Here is a 14,521-nt window from a genome sequence, read left to right as displayed (position 1 = left end):
CTAAATTTCATTTTTGATGTGTGTCGTTGTGCCCACAGTAAAAAAGGACAATAAAGCTTATCTTATCTTATCTTATCATCTTATCTTATCATCTTATCTTATCTTATCATCTTATCTTTTCTTATCATCTTATCTTATCATCTTATCTTATCTTATCACAGACAAAGTCAATGGGGAAGCCAGGTTTACTTTACAAACACGTTACTAACTTAATACCTGCAGGGATTCACATAACAACTGGGGCAAGAAAGGTCGTAAACAGGGGGCAAAACTCGCTGAACAACTGTCTTGCTTAGCAGCAGAAATTCTGGGGCTCAATCGTGGTTGTAAGTTGAGGACTGACTGTATTCTGAGGGGCATTACATAACATTACGACACCGAAAGAGGGAGAATATTGAGCATATCTGGACTCATTGGGCTATATTCTACGCGGTAGTAGGGCTGGAGAAAAAAGTTCGAGCCAAGGCCGGGCCTTACCTGAGAGGGCTCTTGGGATGGATAAGAGGCTATCATGCACCAAGGGGTCATCAGCAGCATTAACTAGCAAGAGGGGAACGAAGATCTGAAGAGAGAAAAAAAACAAGATGTGGGTTCTGACTGATTTACTTCATTCAAAAACATGCGCGCTACTCAAAACGTCCTAATGGGAGTGCCACATCTTAGGGAGAACTGAACACGCAGAAACTCACATCCTGTTAACAGTGTTGACTTAAGAGAACGAGGATAGATATATATTTTTGAAAGCTAAGTCAGGGATTAAGAATACGATTCGGCCTGTATTTGTCCCAATGTTTTAGTTACTGCTTCAGGAAGGACGCTTGGACCATCGTTGTTATACTAAAGTCATCTTTGAGATTATCTAAAGACATCAGGAGATGATTTCTACCATATGTGTGATCGATGGTAGAATTTTCTGAAGTGGAAAGAATACAATTCTGAGTTGCTTCTGCTGTTCATTTAAATGGAATTTGTTTATCTATTGAATTTATTTCCCGCCCATCTCGTTTCGAATGACTTTGGTGGCTGACAGCATAATAAACATTAGAAGAACATTACAAACATCCCCTGAATTGTCAAAAGAAGAGCTTTTAGGCATAGACTATAACGGTATTCAACTAAGTTGGGCCTATATCCAAAATTATATCCAAACTAATTCACAAATATGCCCTCCTGATGCGCAAGATATATTTTTTCCCCCTTGGGAAGGGATCGGGGAAGAACACAGGAAAAAAAGCCAATTTGTGGTCTTACCTGATGCGAATAAACTGCAAGACTATTAAAATGATTACAGAATTTGCAAAGATGGTATTGAATGTTTTCCAGGGGCAAATACTTCCTAGTATACCAGCATGAGGGTCACAGAAAATAGTTAGGAATTTGTGCTGAGCAATCTCATATGAATTATTCAAAAGTTTGAGAAATAAATCTAATCAAAGTTATTTCCAGTTCCAACATTTCGTGACTGCTTTCTATTTTCATTACCTTACGCTACCATAAAGCGTGTCACTGTATACTTCCCAAGAAACACATAACTTTTTTAGGTGACCCTATAAAATCCTTTCCCAGAATTATTTGAGCACCTGCATTATACCCTCAGCCAAATATACCCCGACATCTTTTCTTAAACGCACCGAGCTGGACTCCATTTTCTACCCCAAGTCTAAATGCCTTCTCGCCCCTATTTATTTTTTTTTTGGTCATTTTAAACCACAGAATCAAAACAACCAAAGTTCAGTAAATATTACGATAACTCACCCTGTGCAAGTAATGAAGACAACTCTCCTGTTCATAATATTCTCTTAAGGAGCCGTAACCATGAAATTTTCTAAGACCAAGGAAAAAGAAAATGGAAGCGTGAGAAAGATTTGGTGAATTATAATTGAATCACTAACGATGGGAAAGTAAGTTTGTGGGTCTATGTGTGGTTAAACACGGGGTGGGGTGGGGGGAACCATGAGTTCTTAGGCACAAATCAGCTCAAGGAATATGAGCCAGCAGTCACTCTCTAGAGCAGGGGTCCCCAACCTTGGCAACTTTTAAGACTTGTGGACTTTGAACTCCCAGAATTCCTCAGCCAGCCATGCTGGCTGCAGAATTCTGGGAATGGAAGTCCACAGGTCTTAAAGTTGCTAAGGTTGGGGACGCCTACTCTAGAAAGTCCTCAGCAAGTTCAGGCAAACCACTTCTGAAAACTTTTCCAAGAAAACTGTAAGAACCTGTCCAGGCAGTCTCTAGTAGTCAAGAACCAATTTGAAGGGATAGACAGATAATACATTAAATATTTTTCTGTTGAATCAACTATGCCTAGATAAATTTAATTCTGATTAGAATGCCAGTTCCTCCTAAGATGATATAAATTTCTGCCTTGTTGCTGAATAAATCTGCTTCAAGATTATAAAAGATAAGACTCAAGTGGACCATCTTCTAACTGAACAGAATTCCTAAAAGCCAGGGTTTTTTTTCATCCGCAATTAAAGAAGAAGTCTGTTGCCTAAATGATTAATGAGGTTCTATCATAATGATGACATTTTGTTCTGCATGACTCATAAGCAACTCATCTTTGAATGCTTGCCTTACTATATTATAGCACCCATGGATAAAGTAAACTTTGAATGTAGGGGTGCTTTCAAAATAGTTACATGCTTGGCCTTTAGTAAAACTGTACACCAAGCAGATGTTTAAAAGCATCAGAAAATATATGCAAAAGTGAATAAATCCTGAATTAACACATAGTACATTTTTCTAGCAAAATCCTACATTTACAGAAATGCAGAAGAATCTTAACTTTACAGCTTAATGATTCCGCTCAGCCCTGTAACTTCACTTACATATATTACTGCTATTTATAGCATACTGAGTTATAGTTAAAAAAAAATAACCCTACAGCGGGTGCAACTTCTAATGAACCCAATGAATGGTTGCCGAAATTAAGGAACAGTTATATTAACCAGAAATTTCATTTCCAGAAATCAAGATAACGCTAAAACATTTATGTAGAAAAGTTAGCAATACTTTCTTGTGTACCTCATAATGCTGTCATCAATCTGCATAAGAGAGGTTGCCATGTGAAGTCTGCTTAGATCTGTTTCCACTAAACTATGTGTCTTTCTCGTAGTATCAGCAAACAAGGCTTGTCTAAAATATGCAGAAAAAGAGCTATTGTTATGCCCATCATATAGGCATCATAGTGATAGCAATATTGGCTAACTCTTGATCTCATGATTATCTGAAAAATGGCTTTATAGATAGCAATAGCAATAGCACTTAGACTTATATGCCACTCCACAGTGCTTTACAGCAGTCTCTGGGTGGTTTACAATGTCAGGCTGTTGACCCCCAAAATCAGGGTCCTCATTTTACCGACCTCGGAAGGATGGAAAGCTGAGTCAACCTTAGGCCCCGTCAGGATAGCACTCCAGGCTGTGGGCAGAGTTAGCTTGCAATGTTGCATTCTAACCACTGTGTCACCAGGGCTCCTATATAGATACAAATCTTCACGTTTATTGTAGTGTGACGTGTCCATTTTATGTCACACTCAAATTCTGCCCTTTGGAAAACCGACATGAAATTCGATACCAGTATGCTTGTTAGTATTACAAAGAGAAGAATGTAATTCAGCCAAAGCTAGAAGAATGAATCAGAAATGTAGTTTATAAAACTGATCTCAGGTCAGAAAGACTCTAGTCGAAACTGCCGTTCAACTGTTAAGATTTCTAGGCAGACATTTTAAGATGGGTTTCTTCATAGTATTCCTCTAAAGATAATCATATTTACCTGACCAAAAAAAACCCCATATGTATCCCTCAACTTTACTGAGTAGCAGTAAGAATAAAAATGAAATTTCAAAACTGTAAAAAAAAAAAAAGAAATTCTTCATTCTTCTAGCTTTGGCTGAATTACATGCATTTAACAAAATCAAATCTATAAACAAAAATAACTGAATGTTGTCTGATAAATTTTGGGATACAGAAAAATGAACGTAGTTGAGGAGGCCTTTCCAAAACAAGGTACGTTTTGTTGAACTAGGCAGAGCTTATTTAAAATGTGTTAATTTTTTTCACAGGCAACAATGGGTCATAGACATTTTCCAGACGACATGTCGTAATACAAATAACAAGGCATCAGGCTAGAGTTACAGGTAGCATTAGCGTGCTTCTCCGTGATCAATTACCACACAGTTACAGAGATATGACAGTGCTGAGCAATCAAATAATTCACTTGGAATGGTTACTTCAACATATGTTGTTCAGCAGAGAAATCCAGCTTGATACATTAGACAGTTGAGACCATTAGCGATCCTAACTGTGAAGGAAATAAAAAGCTGGGAACAAAAGGAAAACTGTGGGCCATATGTGTGAGCTTTGTTCTCTGTACTTGTAGAGTACAAAACATTTGGGGAAATTTGGCTTGGGGGTTGCACTACAGCACAAAAGATCTATTATGGAGACAAAATGTTTTTGGCAGATTAACAAGATATCCTTCAGATCTGCAGAGGATTGCTTGAACTTAAGACTGGGGACTCTTTTGAAAGAGGAAGATTAAAATATCTGCAGTTGTCAAAATGTTTGGATATCTGGGACAAATTAAGGAGATTCAGTACCCTGTAAAACATAAGACTCTTAACGCCCTAAAGATTTTCCTTCTCCCCTGCTCCTTGCCATGAAAGCCTTGAGGAGGAAACACGACAGCAATTACAATTATTAGTATTTCATACAGTTGCTGATCTAAAAATATGCTTCTGTATGTATGTATGTGTATGTATGTGTACACAGACACACACACAAATACATACATACATATATTCTATTTTCCAGTCTCCGGTCATAATAGACCATCTCTTAAGCTAAATACCCTAGTTTTCATCCAGATGAATCAAGTAAATATTCTATCCAAGCTGGATAAAACTAACTAGCTTGGAGTGGTAAAAATTGCAATCCACTCAACACGGCATGTAGTAGGTTGAGACTCGTTCAGAGCAAAACAGATATATTTTTGCACCTGTGAGACAAGATGATTTTTTTCAGGTTGTCCGCCATGAGGAAATTGTAAAATCTCCGGCACTGATCCCACTGCATGAAGGTTTCCTGTGCCCTAACAATGGTAGAGAGGAAAATAAAGAAATAAAACCAGTTAATGAAAATTATTGTCAGGCTATGGTGACAAGACGCTAGCTTGCAACATCACTCCTTTAAATCTTTTCCTAGGGGCTAGCAATACAGATAGTCCTCGACTTATGACTTGATTGCTTAGCGACCATTTGAAGTTACGCGTTATCTGAAAAAGGGGAGGTACGACCCGATTCTGAAGTGATGGCTGTCCCCCCACCCACCATCATGCGACTGTACCTCAGCGACCTGGCTGCATTGATGGCCTTTTGCAGCATCCTGCAATCATGTGACCGATTTTCGGCACCGTTTTGCTAAAAACTGGCACTTCTGGTTTGGGGCAAAACCAGGCCCTAGTGAACAACGCAGTGTTCTTTTAACAACTAGGGAAATGTTTCTCAAGGTGAATGGACTTCAACTCCCAGCCTTGGGGCTGGCTGGGGAATTCTGGGCATTGAAGTCCACCCATCTAAGATGATGGCGCATGGATCGGCTGTGGCTGCACTGGCTCTTGAAGGTGAAAGGTTTGGGAAGGGATAGAAGGGAGACAGTCCACACGATCAGGAAGGTTTTAATGTGTTCGAGCAACGTGGTGGAACTAAGGTGACCTATGACCGACAATCTTTGCTGGCATGTTGTTTTTCTAGCTGTTTCGGAATGGTTGGTGAGACCCTTAAAAGTCGTTGGCGCAGTTTGAAATTGTTCTGCCGGCAGCAAGATCGGACTGCTGGCTCAGCGACAGATTCTATTGCAAATCAGGGCTGTTTCTGAAGGAGGCAGAGGAAGAGAGGTCCCAGGGCTTATGGAGCGAAGGAACTGGATGAGGCTGTCGGCAGGCCCCAGAGGAAGAGAGAGGGGCTTCTGGAGGAGTTGGTGGCAGTCTTTGCTTTATTGCATTTTTTTAAATAGATTTTGGATTACTACTGAAGGTTGCCTCCTACTGTCATAATTTCCGAAAGGACAGAATCTTGCAAAAGGACTAGAAAGAGGCAGTGGAGTACAAGAAATGTAGAAATGGTTTACTTCTTCTGCCCTCAGCAAAAGTACCTACCGTGTTTTCCCAAAAATAAGACCCAATCGGAAAATACAACCCTAGCACGATTTTTCAGGATGCTCGTAATATAAACCCCATCCCCAAAATAAGCCCTAGTTAAGATTGTCAGAGATGCATTTAGTACCATATTTCCCCCAAAATAAGACCGTATTTCCCCTGAAAAATAAGTCCTAGTGAGTCTTTTGGAGCCAAAGATAATATAAGACCCAGTCTTATTTTCAGGGAAACACAGTAGCAACCATACTTTCCTCCTGTTCAGAAGTCAACTCACCTCAATGCGCTATACCCCTGACACACACTGACGCAACAGAGCACCCGGTCCTGGTTAACGTGGGACTCGCCGAGATATTTGCACACTATATTTCCACCCAGGCTAAAGCCAACAACAACAAGGCTGGACTGAGGATATGTCTTCTTGATGTAGGTCACCATAGCAGCAAATTCCCAGGTACAACCTATGAAACAGTGAAAACAAAGACATGATGGCTGGAAATTTCTGGGAATTGAAGTCCACAAGTCTGAAAGTTGCCAAGGTTGGAGACCCCTGGCTTACACTGCAAACTGGGCTGTAGTTTCCCACATTTCTCCAAGACTTCTTATACTTTAAAAAAATAATCTAATCATAGCTAAGAAATGATGGAACATTTTAACTTAACCATAAAACAAGAAAAGGAGGAAAATAAGATGTAGTGACAGCCAGATAATATGAATAACGATAGTATTCTATTCTTAAGGGCTTCTCATTGCAGTATAGGGTTCTACCTGCTGATTACAGAATAAGAGTTGGGAGGGACCTTGGAGGTCTTCTAGTCCAACCCTTTCTCAAATAGTTATACAATTCTAGACAAAGGCTGTCCAGTCTCTTTTTTAAAAACCTCCAGTGATAAAGAGTACCACAACTTTGGGAGGCAAGCCAGTCATTGATTAATTGTTCTCACTGTCAGGAAATTTCTCTTCAATTGGATCTCTCTTTGGCATGAATCCATCATTTCCTGTCCTGCCTTCAAGTGCTCTGGACAATAGGTCTCTTTTCTGTGACAGCCCCTCAAATATTGGAAGAGTGCTATCGTATCACCCCTAGCCTTTTTCTTCGTTATACTAGACCGAATTGACCCAATATGGAAAAACTGTGCAAAGAGGGTTATTCAAAATGTCTCTGTTCACCTTCGTAGCCAAGAACTACAACTAAATATGGTCCATACAATGTCATTCTCCAACTCAGTTCTTGTGGAGAGGACTTAATTCTTCTTATTTGTAGTGCAAGAACCTAGTGTCTGCCTACAACTTTTGTTTCCCACATCAGTATTAATTACAAGGGTTCCTGAATGCATCAGGAGCGATATTGATACATCTGATCAATATGTATGGTGGGAAACCCAAGATGTGGCCAAGGCCCAACATTCCTTAGCATTGACCATACTGGCTTCAGCTCCTTGACGCCAAAGTTCATTAGCATCTGGAGAACAACAGGATCCTCAAGCTTAAAGGTGTGAACTTTTGGAAAGTTATATGTACAATGTTTTAGGACTGGAATCAAGCTGCTATCTATTCACATGCGTAACAGGCAAATTCCTTTCTACCAGGATTTTGTTTTCAAGCGTCAAAACAGAGTATAGGTAAATAAAGCATAAGAGAAATAGAAGATAGGGCAGAGCATTACAGTAACATTTTGATTGCTCAGTAACACTCCAGAGTAATCTCCTGAGGCTACAGACTATAATTATTTTCTTTAAAAAGTGATGCCAAAGGCTTTACACTAGAGATTTGAAATACTCATCATAAACAACAGGATACAAGGAATGGCAGGAACCAACAAGATTTCAATGGAAAAACAAATTCTTCCTTTGGTGCTAACTCCTATCCTTTGGGTTTTAAGAAGTATCAGCTTGTGCTACTCTCCAAAAGTCCTATAGTAAGCTATGTCTCACTGTTTTCTGGCACTGTAACCTGAGTCAAGCTAAAGGAACTGATGCATGTCTATTCCTAGGAGAAAACAGCTCGCTCTTCATGCATAGAGAAACATGCACATGTTGGAAAAAGTCTTCATTTCATTGAATTAACCTTCTGCCATATTTTGCTCCTTAAGAACGATTTAACAACATATACTTATGTTTTCTAACAGACCACAATCCTGGTTGGAGTCACGTGGTCAGACCAAACCAAGCAAAGCTCATTAGGGCTTACTGTAAAAGTGTGAGCTGAGCCACTGGAAAAGTTTATGGATCAAATTTATTTATTTATTTATTTATTGATGGGATTTATATCCCGCCCTATCTCCCGAAGGACTCAGGGCGGCTAACAATAAAACATATAATAAGTACATAAATCAAGATAAAATGAAATTGAGAACATCAGTGCAATAAAAAATTAGAGAATTTAAAAATGAATTAAAAATACTAAATATAAATTAATTAAAATGCCTGTCAGTCTAGGTCAGACCCACCCGTACCTTGGACACTAGGAACAGAGGCCTGCAAGGAACTAACGCCGACAGGAGAAGACGGAAGAGTGAGCAAATATTTACCATAAGTGAACATGCGTGGTGAAGTCAGCTCAATATTTGGAAGGGCCCCGAGGTGGTTTAACACGGCGCATCGGTAGCCCTTCTTTTGAGCATAGTCAACAAAGGTTCGGATGTACTGCTTCTCACTGTGATTAGCTATTCCAGGGCAGATGACCATCGTGATGTCTTCTGGAGAATAAAAACATTGGAGAGGGAGAGTTTAAGAAGTTGGAGATGGAAGATGCAAAATGACGTTTCCTTTGCTAACTTTAGTCTATGGAGACTAATTTCAGAACAAAGCCAGTTTTACATTTCTTCTCTCTCTCTCTCTCTCTCTCTCTCTCTCTCTCTCTCTCTCTCTCTCTCTCTCTCTCTCTCTCTCTCTCTCTCTCTCTCTCTCTCTCTCTCTCTCTCTCTCTCTCTCTCTCTCTCTCTTGCACACACTTTTTCTCAGAATGTGGTAATTTATTATGTTACAGTAAAACACAGAGAGAGGAAACATGACATCCTTTACGCAACTTCAGTTTGTTTACCCAAGCTCTTTAAAATGGCCCAGAATTTATTTTGACAAGTTACTGCAAGCGACACTAAAAACAACTTCTCCAATTAGCAGTGGCTGACAAAGACAGTTTCTCTAAATGTGACTAGCTGTTAAAATTCCAGAAAGGATTTTTTTTTTATCCCCTCCCTTTATTTATCTTATAGCCAGGTTCACTGGGCTTTTTTCAGTTCATTTCTGCAAGCAAGAAGCAACCAGGGGAAAATAAAAAGCACGCATGCACACGCAGGCCCCAGAATGTTTATCCTGTTTTTCTCAGAAAGGCTTTAAAGCGGTTTTCCCCAAGTCGACGCTTGTCAAATGTGAACTCTAACTTTAAGGTGTCATAGTCACTGGCTCTGTGAGCAGAGAATTCTTCCACTACATCTGAGGAGCTTCAAATTGGAGGTGGTGGTCTTAAACAACTTGGGTTAAGCTGCCAGTAAGTTTAGCTGCTCTGAACCTGTTATAAATGATGCTCGTTTTACTTATGCCTCGTGACGTTTTCCCTTCTCAAGAATATTCTTTAGGAGAAGGAGAGAGAAGACGAGATGAGAAGGGATTTGTTTTTGGTCTGTATTTTTCACGCCTGTGTGACAAATGGAAAGCGAGGTATCCTTTGGGGGAAGATGAAATAATACTTTCAAAGCAATAATTAAGCTATAGCTAAGAGCAGTGTGTTACTTTTGCAAGTCTCTTGCTGTTCCAAGGTTCTGTTGCAGTGGCAAACAATAACTAGCCACATGCTATTTCGGCAAAAGGAATACCCTGGAGAGGACAATGTTTTAGACATTTGGTAGAAGTTTCCAATACACCTGGATACTTCATGCCCAACGGCGTGTTTTCCCTTCCAATGGACAACTTCAAGTATAAGATTACGGTGAATTCTCTCAAGCAAACAAAACAGGTTTCAGATTTAATTAAGATCCTCACCCCTGGGGGGGGGAGATAGAGGAGAGAAGATCCCAGTCTTTCCAGTCTATTTAACAGACCTTAATCCCAAGCATGACTGATTGATTGACAGTCAGTCCTCAACTCACGACCACCACTCAGCCCAAAATTTCTGTTGTTAAGCCAGGTGAGTTTTGCCCTCGTTTACGACCTTTCTCGCCACGGTTGTTAAGTGAATCACTGCAAGTTGATAAGTTACTAGCCCAGTTGCTGAGTGAAACCAGCTAACCCATTGACTCTGCTTGTCAGAAGGTCGCAAAAGGGGATCACCTGACTCCGGCATACAGCAACGGTCATAAAATATGAACCGGTTGCCAAGCGTCTGGATTTTGATCACCTGACTACAGAGGTGCTACAAAGGTTGCATCCTGGTCTGATGGGTTAGGGTTGGGGTTTTAATATATCTTAACTACTGTTTTAACCTTGGGCATTTATTTAATTCGCTTTTAACTTTTGTATCCTGTTCTTGTATTTATTGCCCTGTACACCGCCCTGAGTCCTTCGGGAGAAGGGCGGTATAAAAATGTAATAAATAAATAAATAAATAAATAAATAAATAAATAAATAAATAAACTGTGACAAGTGGCCGTAACTTTTTTTCAGGGCCATTCTAACTCAGAAGGGTCACTAAATGAACTGTGTGGTGAGGCGAGGACTATCTGGACACAGCCACCTATCCCACAGGAGGGATCTTTATGAGTAACAGAAATAACATTTGAAATTCTGCCCCGAAAAAAGAACTCAAAAGCCATGAAGCAATGCCTCTTATCTGAGGGCTATAAAAATAATCTCTATTTCTACACACCACATAGGCAGCTCTTGGGCCAGAGGTTCAAAGGTCAGGCCACCAAACTAAAAGCTGAGGCTCCAGACCAGAATTACCGGCCCAATAAATCTCCAGTCTCTCTGTGGGAGTAAACAGTTGTAGCTGGTGTTTTCCCCCCGCAAATATTTACTCAAAACGTCCATCCGGGTCAAGAAATAATAGATATAGGCACAGGCTAACCTTTGCTGCTGTTTTCAGCTAGCGGTTCAAAGAGGTCAAAAGTGGCTGTGGCACCGTCTGACATGGTGAGGTACTTGCGAAGCCCGTACGGATGTGGCGAACTTACTCTCCCCATCTTCCCGTAAAGGGCAGTCTGAATGTGCCCACTCTTTCCCCAGATCAAAGGTGGAATGTACCTAAAGAGAAAAACGGACATGCATTTATTTATTTATTTTATTATTGGGACTTAAATATGCCGCCCTATCTCCCGAAGGACTCAGGGCGGCTAACAACAATAACATACAATAAATACAGAAGTTAAGATAAAATTAAAATTAAAGGCCTCTCTGTACAATAAATTCAAATTAAAATAAATTAAAAATTAAGAGTTAAAAAAATTAAAAACATAATTAAAATCCCTGTCAGTCCAGGTCAGCCTGGTGGAAAAGGAGTGTTTTGAGGCCGCGGCGAAAGGACCGGAGATCTTGGGCCATCCGAAGATCATGGGGGAGCTGGTTCCATAGGGCTGGCGCTCCCACAGAGAAGGCCCTTCCCCTGGGGGTCGCAAGCCGACATTGTCTAGCTGACGGTACCCTGAGGCGGCCTTCTCTGTGTGAGCGCACTGGGCGATGGGAATTTGTTCCCGGCAGCAGATGGTCCTGCAAGTATCCCGGGCCTAAGCCATGTAGGGCTTTAAAGGTAAGTACTAGCACCTTAAATCTCACCCGGAGGGCAACCGGTAACCAATGCAGCTCACGCAGGAGGGGTGTAATATGAGAGTATCGGGGTGCTCCCATCACTACCCGTGCAGCCGCACTCTGCACCAGCTGAAGCCTCCGGGTGGTCTTTAAGGGCAGCCCCATGTAGAGAGCATTGCAGTAATCTATGTAATGCATTGAATGTAATGCATGCATTGAAACAAATACAAACATGTGCTTTTGCCTTAAGACACATCTTTAATTATAGTGCAAATACTTACATTTTCAAAGGAAGGTGGCGGGAGAAACCCCATACATAAAAAGTGCTTTTTTTAAAAAAAAAAAATGAAAAAATAGTGGGGGGGGGGGAGAAAGGAAAAACCAAAGTACAAGATATCATTGTAATAATTCAGACATTATTCATAAAAGCAATATAAACAAACAAACAAACAAATTAGCAGGCTGCCTCGGACACAAATGGTTACCTCTGTAAAAGCAATATAAACAAATAAAGATAGATCTTTAATTTACTAGCAGGCCACTTTGGACACAATTGTTAACCTGTAGGCAAGCAATATAAATAAAGATAGGCCATTTTTTTTAGCAAGCCATCGTGGACACAAATGTTTACCTAAGTTAATGTACAATCTAGATGGCTCAAATAAATAGCAGAGGTCACAGTTAAGAGCCAAAGGGCAACAGATGGCAAATCTGAGGACTGGGTATGATTTAGTGACCTTTGAAAAAGCACTTCCAAAAGCAGCATCTTTAAGAGAGCAAACAACGTATGTATTAGACTCATAGAGAAAGTGCCATAATTGGGGCTAAAACAGATGGCCCTTTATCTTAAAATTATGGTTCCAGATATACTAAAGGGGAAATGATAAAGAAGAGGAAATGAAGAGGTTAAAAATGGAGGGATATCGCTTTCAACAAGGCCATCTTGCCAGAAAAAGACCTGGCTAGCATTTCCAAACTATCAAAAAAACAGGATTAGCATTCTTTTAGAGGCTAATTATTAAGACATACATACGAATGGCCCCATTGACCTAAGCCAGGAGCCATTTTAGTCTAACGTTTTGCCTCTTACAGAGCTCAATCAAAAGCCTCTAGGATATTGACAAGTAGGAGATGGAGATACCACATCCACATTCCCATTCTATCTGTAGAACATGTTTTAAAATGTTTCCACCCTTACTGTAGTACTGAGATGTTGAAAATTTTCCACGAGTGGAAAGGGAAGACTCCTTTAGGCATTCTGTGATATTTGGAGTTACACAGACTCAAGCACTCAGGACACGGGGAACTCACCGTAGGCTACAGACGGAGGGGAAATGTATGAAAACTGCCATAGGCCTTGGCCTTTTGGAATTTCTTGCTAATTTTAAGGCTGAAAATTGAATAATAGACATGCCAATTTGCACAGGACCAATCAGTCAACTGACCAAGCAATAGTACAATATTTCCAGGACTAATTTCTTGGCCCAGGGAGAAAAGGTTATCCAAAGCATATAACCTCTTAAATATCATATTAAGTTCTCCTTAGAGCAGGGGTAGGCAACCTCGGCTCTTTTATGACTCATGGACTTCAACTCCCAGAATTCCTGAATCAGCTGACTCAGGAATTCTGGGAGTTGAAGTCCATCAGTCATAAAAGAGCCGAGGTTGCCTACCCCCTGCCTTAGAGCAATGCAAGGGTTTCCGGGGAACCTGAAGCATACGGGTGCTGGATTGGTGCATCTCACTGAAAGGATTACAAATTTTGCAGGTGGCGGGCACGTACACACACACACACACACACACACCCCATACAGTTTTACCAGAAGACTGAAAACAGGGGCATCTGCAAGAGGGATAAATGATGGAGGTAGCATTATTCCATCTTTTCGGTATGTGGGTTGGGGACGGTGGCACATGTATACAAAACAGATGGGCCCTGAGTCACAACGATAAGATGTTGCTTTTGCCATCCACAAAAAGTGCTCCACATTAAATCAAATTTATGGGGCAGGGCAGTCGTGCGGGGGAACTTCCCTGGCCTTGCTGCAAAGGCAGAGCACTTCACGCAGTATAATGTTCTGTCAAATATTTAAACAGGGAACAGCTAGTCAGCACTGCTCAGGAACCTGAATGCAGCTTGTAAAGTAATTAGCATCCTCATTATCGGGAGGAAAAAAGCTGAAATAAACACTTGTTACAGAAATGGCCCGAAACATTGTTATAGAAATGGCTTGAAACAGTGTCATACAAATAGGAAGCAAAGGGTTGATTGTAACTTTTTATTATTATTATTTTCTTTTGCATAAAAAAAATCAGAAATCACTCTCTTTCGGCACCTCTCTCTTTTTTTTTTTTTAACTTTCTTTCGTTTCTGTTTTACATTAGGGTAAACTTTAGTAAAATGTATGAAAGGGGAATAAAGGTTGAAAGAGTTGGAATATAGAAATGCTCAGTGGGTAATAGAGTGGCATGAATAGAAAAAGGAATGAAAGAGCAGAGGACACCAGGAACAAAAAGAAGGGGGGAAAAAAGCCGGTCACTTAGCCAAGGAATTTGTGATGTCATGGAATCTTTGACTGCAATGAAGTTAAGGCAGCAGGATCACTGGGATTGTAATTCTATCCTATCCTATCTGTTTGTAGAGACACTCATACATCTTTCACGTTCCATGCAGCGTCTAATCTGAC

General features: G+C 40.4%; 1 protein-coding gene across 2 annotated transcripts in view; it reads right to left on the bottom strand.

Moving 5' to 3' along the window:
* ABHD2 (abhydrolase domain containing 2, acylglycerol lipase) overlaps positions 1 to 14,521 on the bottom strand; it is a 35,666-nt gene that overhangs the window by 6,661 nt on the left and 14,484 nt on the right. For both annotated transcript variants that reach the window (XM_081337323.1, XM_081337324.1), the window contains exons 4-10: positions 11,158 to 11,333; positions 8,684 to 8,851; positions 6,431 to 6,614; positions 4,999 to 5,091; positions 3,025 to 3,135; positions 1,756 to 1,825; positions 478 to 562 (exon numbers count right to left, since the gene is read on the bottom strand). In XM_081337323.1, coding sequence (XP_081193449.1) covers positions 478 to 562; positions 1,756 to 1,825; positions 3,025 to 3,135; positions 4,999 to 5,091; positions 6,431 to 6,614; positions 8,684 to 8,851; positions 11,158 to 11,333 — 887 coding nt within the window. The remainder of the gene's footprint in view (positions 1 to 477; positions 563 to 1,755; positions 1,826 to 3,024; positions 3,136 to 4,998; positions 5,092 to 6,430; positions 6,615 to 8,683; positions 8,852 to 11,157; positions 11,334 to 14,521) is intronic.

Source organism: Vipera berus (genome assembly GCF_964194415.1).
Source record: "Vipera berus genome assembly, chromosome: 12".
Taxonomy (NCBI): Eukaryota; Metazoa; Chordata; class Lepidosauria; order Squamata; family Viperidae; genus Vipera; species Vipera berus.
Note: the sequence above shows the minus strand (reverse complement) of the source record. Positions and strands in the feature narration are given on the sequence as shown.